The 16,180-nt window shown below is 40.2% G+C and overlaps 1 protein-coding gene across 1 annotated transcript in view; it reads right to left on the reverse strand.

The window, feature by feature from the left end:
• Positions 1–16,180, reverse strand: part of PDLIM5 (PDZ and LIM domain 5) — a 194,103-nt gene that overhangs the window by 45,928 nt on the left and 131,995 nt on the right. The window contains exons 12-16 of the mRNA XM_056567402.1: positions 15,686–15,898; positions 15,469–15,558; positions 12,745–12,903; positions 11,961–12,092; positions 8,241–8,380 (exon numbers count right to left, since the gene is read on the reverse strand). Of these exons, the coding sequence (XP_056423377.1) occupies positions 8,241–8,380; positions 11,961–12,092; positions 12,745–12,903; positions 15,469–15,558; positions 15,686–15,898 (734 nt within the window). The remainder of the gene's footprint in view (positions 1–8,240; positions 8,381–11,960; positions 12,093–12,744; positions 12,904–15,468; positions 15,559–15,685; positions 15,899–16,180) is intronic.

Below are 16,180 nucleotides of genomic sequence, written 5' to 3' on the forward strand. Positions count from 1 at the left end.
GAGAAACCTGGGATACAGGGGTTGCCTCCCTTGCAGGTGAGGGATAAGGTGTCAATAGATGCTTAGCCTCCCAGGGGTCCAGAATACTGAATATAAGCCATCAGGGTATTGTAACTGGAATCTTGCTTTCTATCGATACAGATGGATATCCACTCTATTAAAGGTGCTTCTCCTTTGAGCAACCCCAGCAGAGTAGTCTTTGAACAGAAGGATAGAGTGGCCCATCGTGCTCACTTGTTGGAAGTGGTGCCGAAAAAGCCCTTAATAGCGCATTCTTGTCGCACATGGGCACAATCCAATCTACAGTAGTGGTTTAGATTCAGAGCCCAAGGTTTCTCTTTCGAGAAGCCTTAGATGACCGAGGTTGGCATCAGCAACAGCCAAGGCCTACATATGATCCTCCACCACTGTGACCCTGGAGGTAGTGGTGGTGAGGTCAGATTGCAGTTTAGTCCGCGTGGCTAGTAAAGAAATTTCTGCTCTGGCTATGCCACAAACTGTACAATCCACAGAAAGTGATTAGTGAACATGTACAGCCATGAACATTGTTGAAGAGTTAACATGCTGCAATGCTCAAGTCTAGAGCAAATGTTTAAACAAGTAACCAAAAAGACTAAAAGAACACTCCTGGAAAATCCCTTTAGGCAAAGGTTGCTGAATGGAATTGTGCAAGTCTGCTCTCAAAACACATATTGACTTGAACAGGATTTCATGGGAATTGCCGTAGAGGAAATTCCGCTGTGTGAATGGGACAGCGGAATCCTATTAGAGTCTATGGGCAGTAAATTTCGGCAGACTTTCGGGTGGAATTCTTCTGTGGAATTCCACAAGGAAATTCCGCCGTCTGAACATGATCTTAAGCTACTAAACCCAACCAAACTAGTAAACCTCTCATTATGCTCAAACATAATCTACTGTTTCGCCTCGGCCAATGACAGGCTGATCAGCAGTGTGAAGTATTGTGCCACGGCACCAGCAAGAAGATTGGTCTGGGGTCAATATGTCACACTGCTGCTCAGCCTATCAGACTGAGGCGGGATACCACTGCGTCAGGCATTTAGCTGAACTGCAGTAGCATGACAAATAGAATACAAGAAGTAGGAAGAAGACCGCAGCGGAGGACAGCAACAGATGCTAGAGGCACCGGGTGAAGCTACAGGAGGCAGTTCCATTTTTTTTTTTTTTATAAATGCTGGCATGCTGGGCAGATATATCTGGGTAGATATATCCTGGATACCCCCTTTAAGAGGACTTCTTACCAGAATTAAAATATCTCTGGCCATGAAACCTATATGAAGCTTACAAAATCTTGATTCAAAGAGTATAATTCCAGACAGCAATATATATGTCATGCTTCTTTCAAATGAGAAAGAACAAAGGAAGTCTGTAACTCTCAGATTCCAAGTTGAAAATGTTCCTGGGTTTCTCTGTCATGCAAACCACTTGCTGACCTAAATGCCAAATGAGATTCTCCATTTGTTAAGACCATTAACATTTCATATGAGGTTATATATATATATATATATATTTTGCTCAAAAAATAAGGGGAACATTTAGCACAATGTAACTCCAAGACAATCCACTCAGGAAGCAACACTGATTGACAATCAATTTCACATGCTGTTGTGCAAATGGAACAGACAACAGGTGGAAATTATAGGCAATAAACAAGACACCCCCAATAAAGGAGTGGTTATGCCTGTGGTGACCACAGACCACTTCTCAGTTCCTATGCTTCCTGGCTGATATTTTGAATGCTGCCGGTGCTTTCACTCTAGTGGTAGCATGAGATGGAGTCTACAACCCACACAAGTGGCTCAGGTAGTGCAGCTCATCCAGGATGGCACATCAATGCAAGCTGTGGCAAGAAGGTTTGCGGTGTCTGTCAGCGTAGTGTTCAGAGCATGAAAGCGCTACCAGGAGACAGGCCAGTACATCAGGAGACGTGGAGGAGGCCGTAGGAGGGCAACAACCCAGCAGCAGGACCGCTACCTCCGCCTTTGTGCAAGGAGGAGCACTGCCAGAGCCCTGAAAATGACCTCCAGCAGGCCACAAATGTGCATGTGTCCACTCAAACGGGCAGAAATGGACTTCATGAGGGTGGTATGAGGGCCCGACGTCCACAGGTGGGGGGCTTGTGCTTACAGCCCAACACCGAGCAGAACGTTTGGCATTTGCCAGAGAACACAAGGATTGGCAAATTCCCCACTGGCACCCTGTGCTCTTCAAAGATGAAAGCATGTTCACACTAAGCACATGTGACAGACTTGACAGAGTCTGGAGAGGCCATGGAGAACGTTCTGCTGCCTGCAACATCCTCCAGCATGACCGATTTGGCAGTGGATCAGTAATGGTGTGGGGTGGCATTTCTTTGGGGGCCAAACAGCCCTCCGTGTGCTTGCCAGAGGTAACCTAACTGCCATTAGGTACCGAGATGAGATCCTCAGACCCCTTGTGAGACCATATGCTGGTGCGGTTGGCATTGGGTTCCTCCTAATGCAAGACAATGCTAGACCTCATGTCGCTGGAATGTGTCAGCAGTTCCTGCAAGAGGAATGCATTGATGCTATGGACTGGCCTGCCCATTCCCCAGACCTGAATCCGATTGAGCAAGTCTGGGACATCATGTCTCACACCATCCACAAACGCCACATTGTACCAAAGACTGTCCAGGAGTTGGTGAATGCTTTAGTCCAGGTCTGGCAGGACATCCCTTTACCAACCTCATCAGGAGCATGCCCAGGCAGTGTGGAGAGGTCATCCGGGCACGTGTAGGCCACACACACTACTGTGCTTCATTTTGATTGTTTTAAGGACATTACATCAAAGTTGGATCAGCCTCTAGTGTGGTTTTCCACTTGGATTTTGAGTGTGACTCCATATCTAGACCTCCATGGGTTGATAAGTTTGATTTACACTGATCATTTTATGTGATTTTGTTGTCAGCACATTCATCTATGTAAAAACGAAAGCATTTCATATGATTAGTTTATTTATTCATATCTAGGATGTGTTATCTTAGTGCTCCCTTAATTTTTTTGAGCAGTGTGTGTATATATGCCCAAATGTCAGATAAGGATATATAAGCATTTGTGCTTTGTGCTGTTTATTTCCTTTGTATTGTAACAGAGTGACTGTGTACATTATCTTTACTGTGGTGGGAACACATGTGCTGTTGCCTGTACCCTGATCTTACTCATGACAGTCTTATGACATCACTGTGTGCATCATCCTACAGTAATACAATATGTTTATTAGAGGTGCACCGCAATGGAAATTTCAGAACCAAAACGAAACCGAAATAAAAAAAAAAATGTCCGGACGAAACAGATACCGAAAATGACTTCTCCCCGTCTTCTCATTAGATTAGATTCCCCCACATTAGGTCGGGAGTTCCCCCACAATAGTAGGCAGCTCCCCCACAATAGTAGGCAGCTCCCCCACAATAGTAGGCAGCTCCCCCACAATAGTAGGCAGCTCCCCCACAATAGTAGGCAGCTCCCCCACAATAGTAGGCAGCTCCCCCACAACAGTAGGCAGGTTCCCAAATTAGGTCAGCATTTCCCCCACAATAGTAGGCAGGTTCCCAACATTAGTAGGCAGCTCCCCCCAACAATAGTAGGCAGTTCCCACACAATATTAGGCAGCTCCCCCCAACAATATTAGGCAGCTCCCCCCACATTTTTAGGCAGCTCCCCCCCACATTAGGTCAGCAGTTCCCCCACAATAGTAGGCAGGTTCCTCACAATAGTAGGCAGCTCCCCCACATTAGGTCAGCATTTCCCCCACAACAATAGTAGGCAGTTCCCACACAATATTAGGCAGCTCCCCCCCACATTAGGTCAGCAGTTCCCCCACAATAGTAGGCAGGTTCCCCACAATAGTAGGCAGGTTCCCCACAATAGTAGGCAGGTCCCCCACAATATTAGGCAGCTCCCCCCACAATATTAGGCAGCTCCCCCCACAATATTAGGCAGCTCCCCCCAACAATATTAGGCAGCTCCCCCCAACAATATTAGGCAGCTCCCCCCAACAATATTAGGCAGCTCCCCCAACAATATTAGGCAGCTCCCCCCAACAATATTAGGCAGCCCCCCCCAACAATATTAGGCAGCTCCCCCCAACAATATTAGGCAGCTCCCCCCCAACAATATTAGGCAGCTCCCCCCACAATATTAGGCAGCTCCCCCCACAATATTAGGCAGCTCCCCCCACAATATTAGGCAGCTCCCCCCAACAATATTAGGCAGCTCCCCCCAACAATATTAGGCAGCTCCCCCCAATAATATTAGGCAGCTCCCCCCAACAATATTAGGCAGCTCCCCCCCCCCACAATATTAGGCAGCTCCCCCCCCCCCCCCACAATATCAGGCAGCTCCCCCAGCAATATTTGGCAGCTCCCCCCCACCCACAATATTAGGCAGCTCCCCCCCTCTCACAATATTAGGCAGCTCCCCCCAACAATATTAGGCAGCTCCCCCCCACATTAGGTCAGCAGTTCCCCCACTCCACAGACATACAGCTTCCAGCCATATACAGTGTATGGCTGGAGGCTGTATGTCTGTACTGCTGCCCCCACAGTGTTCCGGTCACCGCTCCTCCGGCCCGGGGTCACATCTACTGCTATGGCCTATGGACCATAGCAGTAGGTGCCGGGACCGGAGGACCGGGGAGCAGCAGAGAGCACTGTGGTTAGACTGAAAAGTACTGATAAGTACTGGAAGGATTAAGATTTTTTAATAGAAGTAATTTACAAATCTTGTACGGTACTGGAATAGTCAGTCCAACTATAACAACAAAGAATGTAGAAGCCAGCGGCAAATGTAGCTTCGCCTTTATTCTGTCCAAGTTAAAACATCGACATGGATCTGTCTCAGGAACAATAGTGGTAGAATAAAACTCAAGAAACGCTCGGCATGACACGTTTCAGGTCATGTGACATTTCATCAGATGCATTTCAATGTTTTAACTTGGACAGAATAAAGGTTAAGTTACTTTTACAGCTGGCTTCTACATTCTTTGTGGCTAAATTACAAATCTGTTTAATTTTCTGGAACCAGTTAATAAAAAAAAAAAAAAAAAAAAATGTTTTCCACTGGAGTACCCCTTTAAGGACAATTGACCTGGATATTGTTTCTCCAACATGAGGGGACTCAGAACGAATTGTCAGGGTTAACAGAATACGCATCAACATTAAAAGAAAATTTGGTAAAAACCAATGTGAATGATCTGACTCTTTCTGAACCCAAATAAAAAAAAATCTTATATTAATTACACAGTTTAAAAGGTTCAGTCACATAAAATTTTCATGTTCTGAACTTGTGACCAATTGGTCTTTTACTCTTCAGCCAAGAAGCCCCCCCACTCCACCCTAGTAGTCGCTGAACATTCAGCATTCCACACATCTAATTACGTTTTCCTGGGACACATATCTCTTTGTAGCTGAACGATAAGTGGAAGGACGGGGCACAAAAGTTCGTACTAGATCTACTCATTTCTCTTTACTTCTAAGAGCAAGCAAAGTTAAAAGAGCCTCTTCTAAAGACAAATATCAGATCTGATGGTTATGCAAATGACAAAACATTAAGAAAATGTAAGTCCTTTATATTAAAACAGAATAAGAATTAAAAATAGAGGTCAAAGTTAGCTATCACATTTTCACAGATATCTCCGACATAGCAACAGGTAGAGACCATCTGAATGACCTACTTTTAGTAACCGGCTTTCATCTATAAGGAGAAGAATTTATGAGCAGTTAATCAATAGCTCAGATACAGTGTTCACTGTATTATATGCGTCGTTAATACTAATATCCTTTGTTGAGTTTGTATCACTTGTTTGCATTAATAATGAGAAACCTGTTTGGGCCACAGTAGAGTCTTCATGAACCACACAGAATGTAAGTCCTGCAGAAGTAACATGGCACCATCTAGAGGTCAAATACGATTACTGCAGCATTTTTTTCTTCTTTTTAAATAAACTAGTTTATTCAGATTAGTTTGTCACTGTTTCCGACAATAAGCTCCCATAGGATGAATTTATCTGTGTAAATTAACCTGGACACAATTAGGTTATTTTAGAAAGTAGTACGTCAATTAGGGGGCCAGCCATACTGCCTGAGATTTCATCATAGCATTTAGAGATATGCATTACAGCAAGCCCCATGGACATAGGAAACAATAGTCTAGAGTTGACTCATTGAGTGCTATTGGATAGTGTTCTAGACATGCTCTGTGACCTGTGCAGAGGTCATTGTGCAGGGAGGGGGAAGTTGGTGAGCTCTAAACATCATCTATTGGGAATGGCAAGATCTAATCTTATCTATCTGCAAGAGCATCAATCTAACTCCATCAGCTTGCCGAGAGCATTCTAGTATCATCCCTTCCAAAGATAAGTGATGCACATACACCAAGCTATCAACATTATGTAAATAAATACTTTGATGAATTTATTTGCACTGCATTAGCTCCTGTTTATGATTGAAACAGATGGGCTACTTCCCATGTTCATTAGTTATGCTTGAGTGTCAATAACCCTGTTGTCAGTTCACCAGTCTATCTTTATGTATTACAAAATTATTATAATTATTATTTTTATTATTATAATTGTTATTGTTATTTACTACTACTACTACTACTACTACTACTACCACCACCACCACCACCACCACCACCGTATTTCCAAAAATCAGTTATAGTGTACTCATGAAACAAACTGTTTATATAGTAAAAATAAAGCCCTACTGAAAAACTTTTCAATTGCTTTTATTTAAAAAAATGTCACTCCTTTCATGTTTTTTTTATTTTATTTACTTTAAAAACTCCTCCACTAGGGGTCTCCCTAGCAGTCCTGGTCATAAGCATTTCGGACGCAGGGCGTGAGTCCAAAATCACTCTGCAGCCAGCGCAGCTCCCCAACTGTCAATCAGACAGGCGGGAGGGAGGGCTGAGATTGTACACAAGCAGGCAGTGCTCCTGACCCACCATGTGCCTCATTTCTGCAGGGCATGGAAGCTCTGTGCTCCACACAGAGTGAAGACGGCTCAGGAGCTGCAGTGTGCCGGGGCTGTATGCGCGATCCCTCTTCTCTTTCTTCATTCCTCTTCCCTCTCTCGACTTTCCCTTTGTTTCCCTCCATGCTAACTCTCTGCCCAATCTTGGTCCTCCAGCTGTTCTTTTCCCACAGGTTCAGAATGCTGTATATGGGCACTGATTCATGACAGCACATGGCTAATTATATATGCATATGCAGTGCTTATCTCGCTCTCTCCAGCTCGACTTGCCGTTGCTATGACGACCTCCCCTTGCACAGTGCTCTGAACTGAGCTACTGAAAAAGGTATTTTTAGGGTTTTTTAAAGCAAAATAAATGCAGGGATAGACTTAGAGTCAGGGACAGATGGGGAGGTGGTTTAGGGAAAGTTTAGATGATGATAGGTACTCTTTAAAATATGTAACCATGATCCTTTTTTGAAATGTTTGCATTTCATCTATTTTGACTATACAGTGATCCCTTAACCCCTTAACAATGCCAAGTCTCCCATAATGATAACTTCTCCTTTCATTGTCATTTTAGCCATTTCCTCAACTAGTAGATCATCTAATCCTTTAACTTGGCCAGGTGGTCTATATATCACACCTACACAGTTACTGCATGTTTACCAAACTGCAACATAACCCAAACTATGTTTGCCTCACTAACTTGTATTAGGTTAGATTTTATGCTATCTTTCACATACAGGGCCACCCCTCCCCCTTTACGGCCTTCTTTTCTGTATAAAGAGTATCCTGGTATGGTTACGCCCCAGTCATTACATTCATTAAACCCTGCCTCAGTAACATCAACTAAATCAACATTCTCAGGTGCCATTATTGAGCGGCACTCTGGCCCCACAGAAGCCACTGCACGTCAATGAATTAAAGCGCTTGCTTTAAATCATCGAACTGCAGAAGCCGCCAGAAACAGTTTATCGAGGTACACCTACACACACGCACCCTCATTTTTCCAAGGATGTTTTGGTTTAAAAAAACATTGCTTTATCTATATTAGTTATCTACTTATTTGTTTAATCGTCACATTTTCTTATCTTCGGATGACATTTTGGGGGCTTCAGAATCAATTACCAGGTTTCCATAGAGTTATGGTCTCAACCTACAATGGTTTCAACATACAATGGTCGTCCTGGAACCAATTAATATTGTAACTTGAGGGACCACTGTAATCTTATGTGAAAATTTTTACCTGGTTGCCAGTTTCCTGGCTTGGCTGCAGTGGTTGAACTACTGGGCTTATACACAGATGGTTTAGGGTTGTAGGAAGCAGGCATAATCTTTGAAGATGCACCAATAATCCCAGTGACTGGTGCAGGCTCAAGTGAATCACTGTTGACAAAACAAGAAGACAAATATTATAATAGTATCTAAACAGATAAGTTGAATCTCACAAAAACAACAAACAAGGTATGTATTACATTACTACATGTACAGCGAAACCTCTCCAGAACCACCTGTTTGAGAAGACTACTTCCTAATGCAGCCCAAACTTTGTGTGACACATTTCTCATTCTACTACACATTATACATATAGTAGTCATTTTCTTTGAAAAAAAAAAAAAAAAAAAAAACATCCTTTGGATAGGGGATAAAGTGTCTAAAGCCGGAATACCCCTTTAAATACAAGTTTTGTGGTCTTCTCAAATAGGTTTCAAGGTCTCGGAAAACAAGATTAATAAATAATAATTTAAAATGAAAACGAAGACCAGCTTAAAAATTACAAAACATTCATGCTCCTTAAGTCTGTGTTAAAAAATAAAGGGGAAAATTATTGTTTGGAACTTTTTAACCTCACTTTTCCAGCTAGCACTTTCTCAATTAGGCCCATTTCAACAGTGCGATGTATGATACATTTTGCACAGTTCTGCAATGTATGTCTTGAATGCTTTGCCGTAGTTGGCATAATGCTTGATAAATAAGTGAAGGTCATAAAATACATTGCAAAATACGCACACACAAAACCAAGGGCCAAAAACAGTAAATTCCCACCATAGTATGATATATTTTGTCACACAACTATTGCTGGTCTTGATTTCCTGTGTCTTGTGTAAAGAAATATAATAGAATTTTTTATTATACATACTATGTGTGATACTTTTCACATTTCAACTTTGTTTCTTAAAAGGATACTCCGCCCCTAAGACATCTATCTTATCCCCTATCCAAAGGAATGACGATACGGGGCGGAGGCTTGTGACGTCACGGTCACACCCCGTTCATGGCATCATGGCCATGCCCCCTCAATGCAAGTCTATGAGAGGGGGCATAACAACCGTCACACCCCCTCCCATAGACTTGTATTGAGGGGGTGTGGACGTGAGGTCACGAGCGGGGTGCAGCCGAGAGGTCACGAGCCTTCGGTGCTGCACCTGACGCTCTAAATGAATGCCGCGTGCAGCAGGGAGATCGCGGGGGTCCCCAGTGGTGGGACCCCGTGATCAGACATCTTATGCCCTATCCTTTGGATAGGGGGCAAGATGTCTAGGGGCGAAGTAACCCTTTAATAACACTCTTTCTGAATAAAAATTAAATATACGACCAAAACATTGCTTTAGGATTCCTATAAAGTACAGTAGCTTTCTAAATGAATGTGATAACCATATTGGCAATTTTTTTGATTTTTATTAATACTTGATATATTTAATATGAATACAGTATTCATGGAAAAAAATTGTGTGCGGTTGCACTTACATGCCATTTTAACCATTTAACACTGTCATTATGAAAAACTTTTTATATTTTGTAGTACTACTGATAAGATGACTTTTTATTAAATATACATTTATAAAAAAAATATTTTTTTTAAATGTGAATTTTACTAATAAATAAAAAATGAAAATAGCCGCCACTAGGCGTCATCTATCTTTATACAGACAGACTACTCTGTATTTTGCAGCATACTGGATACCGGCTGTAAAGTGTGTTGGTATCCAGTATAGAAGATCACCATTGCACCACTACAGCCTACAGCTGTTTCTAAACTAAAGCTCCCATGATGGGAGTTGTAGTTTTGCAACAGCTGGGGTAGAATATTTGTAAAACTCTGTTTTAGAGCTGTGTATTCTCCAGCTGTGTGCCTCCAGCTCTTGCAAAGCTACAGACAAAGGATGTGTGGGCATGTTGGGAGTTGTAGTATTTCAATAGCTAAAGGCAACACTGCTATAACACAGTGCTTTACAAACACAGCAGCTCCATCTATTGCAAAACTACAACTTCCAGCATACTTGCACAGTTAAAGCTTTCTCTGACTCCTGAATGACAAAAAAGCTGATCAGACATTCAGGAGTCTTGAAAGCTGAATGACACACATAGTGGCAGCTATGTTGATTAGCATCCAACTTTACTAGGAAAATGTATGCATAAAAACTACTGTACAATGGTTTGAAGACTGCCAGGCTGCTCCCAGACTCAGAGCAGATGAGACATCAACAGTGAGGGAGATAGATGGATACGCCCCTCCACAAGGCAATAAGACAAAGCAAGTGAGCAAGATATAAATGCTATTTGTTAGGAATACATAGGTCCTAGACACAAAAATGATTTGCACATTGTCAGGATTAGGTACTGAGTAAAATATCACTTTTTTGGCAATTAAGGTTATCCAAGATTAGAAAAACATAACTGCCTTTTTCCAGAAACAGCTCTTTTATTGTCCTCATTTTCTATGTGGTATTGCAAAACCAAAACACACTCTAAGAAAGAAGGGAGCCTACATTTGAGAAAATTGTTTTGAAAACACTTAAATCCCAATTTCTGTAGACTTCACAGAAGTATCGCTATTGATGAATGAAACCTGAAAACAGTCTAATGAACCATGTTTTTTTTTTCTCTTTCTTTAAAACTGTACATAGTACTTTATATGTGATATAACTAGTCTGTATACCAAAACTGTAAATGGAGGTTGAAATATGTTTTCATTATGTGCATTTATATATTTTATAATGCTGTTAGGTTGTAAACTAAGTTGTGGCAGGAAGCTGCAGTTAATGCTAATAGCCATTTTATGAGGCTTCTATTTGTCATTGGAGCCTGATTTTAAAACACCAATTGTCCTTTTCATCTGAGAAGTGTCAAATTGAACACAGATTTTGATATCAAAGCACATGTTATGAAAGCTTTAGATCCTTCTAAAAGTGTCCCTTGCCACACCAACAACAAACACATTGGGGGAACGTTGACCTGTTGCCCATAGCAACCAAAAGGATCTCTTTCATTTTTAACAAGGCATTTTCAAAATGAAAGAAGCAAGCTGATCTGAACTGGTCAACTTTCCCGCTACACAGGTTTTGAAAATCTCCCCCATAACTTGGGAAGGAAAAAAAAAATAGTGATAACAAAAACGGTCTGGTTTTGGCCATAACAACCAATCGCAGCTCAGCTTTCATTTCGGGCTCTGGTAAATTGACAGCTTACTATGATTGGTTGTTACGGGAAAAGCAAGACAGTTTTTGTTCACACAGTTTTTACTGACTCCCCCAGTGGGTGTATATCTAATGCATGGTGACATCCAGCATATTATTTAAAACAAAGAACTTGTCAAATGAATCTAATATGTTTTAATGGGCAGGGGCGGGATGCGATTGGTATCCGCTATTAATACAGTATCCTTGTACTTTTACCTTAGACTTCATTTCTAGAGCTGTTTTATGAGGAACAAAGATATATTGGTTTAGAAAGTATAGTATGTTGCTGAATCAAAAACTGTCTCAAGCACCATATCTAGAGAGTTGTGATCAATAAGTCATATTTTTCTTTGTCCCTAGTTATAGGTACAGATTGAGTTGTTTAATTAAAAAAACAAAAAGGCTATCATTTATACTGTGGGTCCAACTCCATATTTCCTCGTGAATAAAAAAGTCCCCCCACCCTCTTTATGAAACCGGTTGAGCTCAAAACTCATACACCTCACCTCATAAATTGTTCACTTCCCACCAAGCCATTGGATCTCCTTGCTAACTTAGAACTTGGAAAAGATGGTTTAATAACAGGTTCTATGAGAAGAGCGTCCAAGAGAGAACGATAGACAAAGGGGTCAGACAATCTAAGAAAGAGGAGAGGAGTGGAAAAAAAAAAAAAAAACAGAACAGGATACTCATCTATAAAACATAGTGACATACTTTAAAAGAGAAAAAGAGGTGGATATATATATATATATATATATATATATATATATATATATATCTATTAGAAGTATTGATACCCACAGCACACGATTAAGTCCGTGAAAAAGGTGTCTTTATTCTAGTGTTCACAAAGGAGCTACAATTTGGTGACCTCACGCTGCCAATATATATATATATATATTTAAATAAATAAAAAATTTCAAAAAAGTGTATGAGTGATTGTGAATATCAAAGTAAAGATATTAAAAGTTATGCGAGTTTATTTGATATAATTATATATTACATAGTGGTGCGTAAACCTCAATAGTATTTAATGTGGTATTTTTTTTGTCAGAGAAAAGTTGGAATGGTCTTTTTAAAGGATGTACTAAATGTTCTTAACTACTAGGGTAGGTAGTATTAGTTTATGAGTTGTATGCTATGATGGTAAAGCAGTTTACATTTATGGCCCACACAGTTCAAACACATACAGATTTGATTAAATACAAAGCAAACTGTTACTCCCACTACAAATATAGCAGAGTTAGGATGGAGGATTACACACCATTTGAACACCAACAGAATCCATACCTTGCCTGTGCACTCACAGCGGCAGACACTGTAGCAATTGCATTTGATTTACTTTTTGAACTTTGCACCTTAAGTGGTAAAAGCCCCGGAGAAGGGCAGGGAGCAGACTTTGGAAGTTTGTCCAGAGGGTTTTCCATTGAACTTTTTTTAATGCAAGTACTTATAAAAAGGAAGACATATATAGACATAAAAAAGAAAAGTAAAGATATACATTTTTAAGACTTGGACAATCCCTCTAATTCTATGATCATAAAATATTTTACAATTAAAAATCACTATTCCCTATTAGACATTTACTTCTGCATCCATGACATCATGTGACCAAAAGGAGCCAATCACGAGCCTCGATGGTCTCATGACAAATATGTCAGCATCACTGCTGGGGTCAATGCTGCTGAAGTCGCGTGGCTATACATGACATCCCAACTGTAGTAAATAGATATTATATTTTATTTCAGATTCCCCCTTTTTACCTTAATTTCTTAAAGGGAGTATGTCAGGGACATTTTCAAGAATAAACTTACTACAGCACCAAATAGGGGGAAAAATGGCATTAACAATCATAACTTTTCAGTCTGTGCACCAGAGAGAATTACATCACAAAGTCAATCTTAAAGGGGTACTCCCGTGGAAAACTTTCTTTTTTAAATCATCTGGTGCCAGAAAGTTAAACAGATTTGTAAATCACTTCTATTAAAAAATCTTAATCCTTCCAGTACTTTTTAGGGGCTGTATACTAAAGAGAAATCCAAAAAATAAATGCATTTCCTCTGATGTCATGACCAATGTGCTCTCTGCTGACCTCTGCTGTCCATTTTAGGAACTGTCCAGAGCAGCATATGTTTGCTATGGGGATTTTCCTCTGCTCTGGACAGTTTCTAAAATGGACAGCAGAGGTCAGCAGAGAGCACATTGGTCATGACATCAGAGGAAATGCATTTCTTTTTTGGATTTCTCTTTAGTATACAGCCCCTAAAAAGTACTGGAAGGATTAAGATTTTTTAATAGAAGTGATTTACAAATCTGTTTAACTTTCTGGCACTAGTTGATTAAAAAAAAAAAAAAAAAAAGTTTTCCACGGGAGTACTCCTTTAAGGTCGAAGGGAAGGTACGGGGCTGGTATAGTGGAAAAGAGCTCGTCCAATGGATTTTATAGCTTCAGATTTCTATTCAATAAAAGGTTAATGCCATTCAAACAACTACATGGCACTGTAGTAGTAAACACAAATGGCAAACTCCTTTTAAAGGGGTACTCCAGTAGAAAACTTTTTTTTTTTTTTTATCAACTGGTGCCAGAAAGTTAAAAAGATTTGTAAATTACTTCTATTAAAAAATCTTAATCCTTCCAGTACTTATTAGCTGCTGAATACTACAGAGGAAATTATTTTCTTTTTGGAACACCGTGCTCTCTGCGGACATCCTGACCACAGTGCTCTCTGCTGACATCTCTCTCCATTTTAGGAACTGTCCAGAGCAGCATATGTTTTCTATGGGGATTTTCTCCTATTCTGGACAGTTATTAAAATGGAAAGATGGGTCAGCAGAGAGCACCGTGGTCATGATGTCAGCAGAGAGATCTGTGTTCCAAAAAGAAAATAATTTCCTCTGTAGTATTCAGCAGCTAATAAGTACTGGAAGGATTAAGATTTAATAGAAGTAATTTACAAATCTGCTTAACTTTCTGGCACCAGTTAATTATATTTTTTTACACCGGGGTACCCCTTTAAAGTCCAGCACAGCTTCTTTACAAAGCATTTTAAGCAAAAACCACAGGATTTTCAAAAAAAGTACTAGGAAATGGTTCTGTCTAACCAATCTCAAGATACAGGGATAAAGTAACCTCTTTTTTATTTTTTATAATGCTACCTGCCATTGGTCTTCTAGAGCTACATAACAAATTTGCTGTACTGTCAAGCTTTATATGTAATCACTAACTTTATAGTAAGTCACAATGTGAGGAGATGTTAAAGAATAAAGGCTATTGTTTTGTAAGACTGGCTGCATCACTGTAGAAGTACACCGTTTAGATCTCGTAGACCCGTACTCACGGTTGCCAACTACCAAAAAAATTACAGTCCACATAAACTTTAATGTAAGGGGGCTTAGGTTAGTGGCCCAGATTTATCAATCTGCCTGAAAGCAAACCTGTCTGTTTTTGCCTATAGCAAGCAATTGCAGCTCAGCTTTCATAAGGGCAAATCAGACAGATTTGGGCCAATGTGTTTCACTGTTTGTGGCATTTTCAATTTCTATTGACCTTTTTTCTGTAACTTTTTTCTTTGACCAGACGTGCTGATATTGGATTCCTAAGATACAGATACTAATTTCATAAAACATTTTTAAAAAATGTCTGTGTCAAATAAAAATTAAAAATAGTTGGCTGGTAATTCTGCTTGTACCTATAGCTTTTAGAAAGGTAGTTTTGGTTATAACCAGTCATTCCACAGCTAATCAAAATGTTTATGTTCTGGAACTCACTTGTATACCCGGATTTTATTATAAAAGCCCCTTAGCAGCGTTTTAGTGCATTCCATACACGTATCCTAAATCATCTTTGCGGTTCACAATATAACTAACTAGGCAACATGGAAACCAGAAAGGCAACAGTGAACAGCATAAAACTCTATAGCCCTTATAGAGAGGGGGGATTAACATGGCAGTGATATGGTAGAACTAAATTCTCTGTAGTCCATAATAGTGAAATGTCAGTTTATAGTAAGAGACAATGTATCCCTTGTTTGAGTCAAAGAAGTATATGACCGAAATGAATGTATGACAGAAGTCTGTTCTCCAGAGCTGCTCATAATCACATTTCTAAGCAGAAATTGCAGACATTAATAAAAGACAGGCTTGTCAAACTGCAATGCAAATATAGATGGTAGAGAGGACATCTAAATGACAGATTTATAGAAAAAGGTATATAACAACCCTGGTTAAGTACCTGCTCAGTGCCTTGGAAGGTGAATAATCTTTGGATACAACAGCCTCTGTGGCATGAAAAGGGGATGACTGTTGGGGATCAGGAGGATGACAAGTCTGAGTTGAAATAGTACACTTCTGTCTAAGACCAACCTTCACATTCATTCCATTTTTTACTGAAATCTCTGAACATGGATTTTCCCGCACTGGACTGGGAACAATCATAGTGGACCGTCTGTTTCCGAATATCAGTAAATAAGTAAGATAAAACATTTTAAATGAGATATAAACACTTATAAGTTCAATTGCATTACAGCTCAAAGCTAAATTTTATTCTTCGATGTGATTTGTTAGATTATGAGTTAGAGGTCAAATCAGTGTACAGTTAGCTAAACCCCATCCAATACACTGAATAAATATCTAGCCTAATCTTCAAACTGGGTCACTCTCTAAACAACAAATCAGACTGATTGGTATAACAGACTGTACTGCAGTCTTGCAGCAAGCAAAAACATTT

This window comes from Hyla sarda, chromosome 1 (genome assembly GCF_029499605.1).
Source record: "Hyla sarda isolate aHylSar1 chromosome 1, aHylSar1.hap1, whole genome shotgun sequence".
In the NCBI taxonomy this organism is placed as follows: domain Eukaryota; kingdom Metazoa; phylum Chordata; class Amphibia; order Anura; family Hylidae; genus Hyla; species Hyla sarda.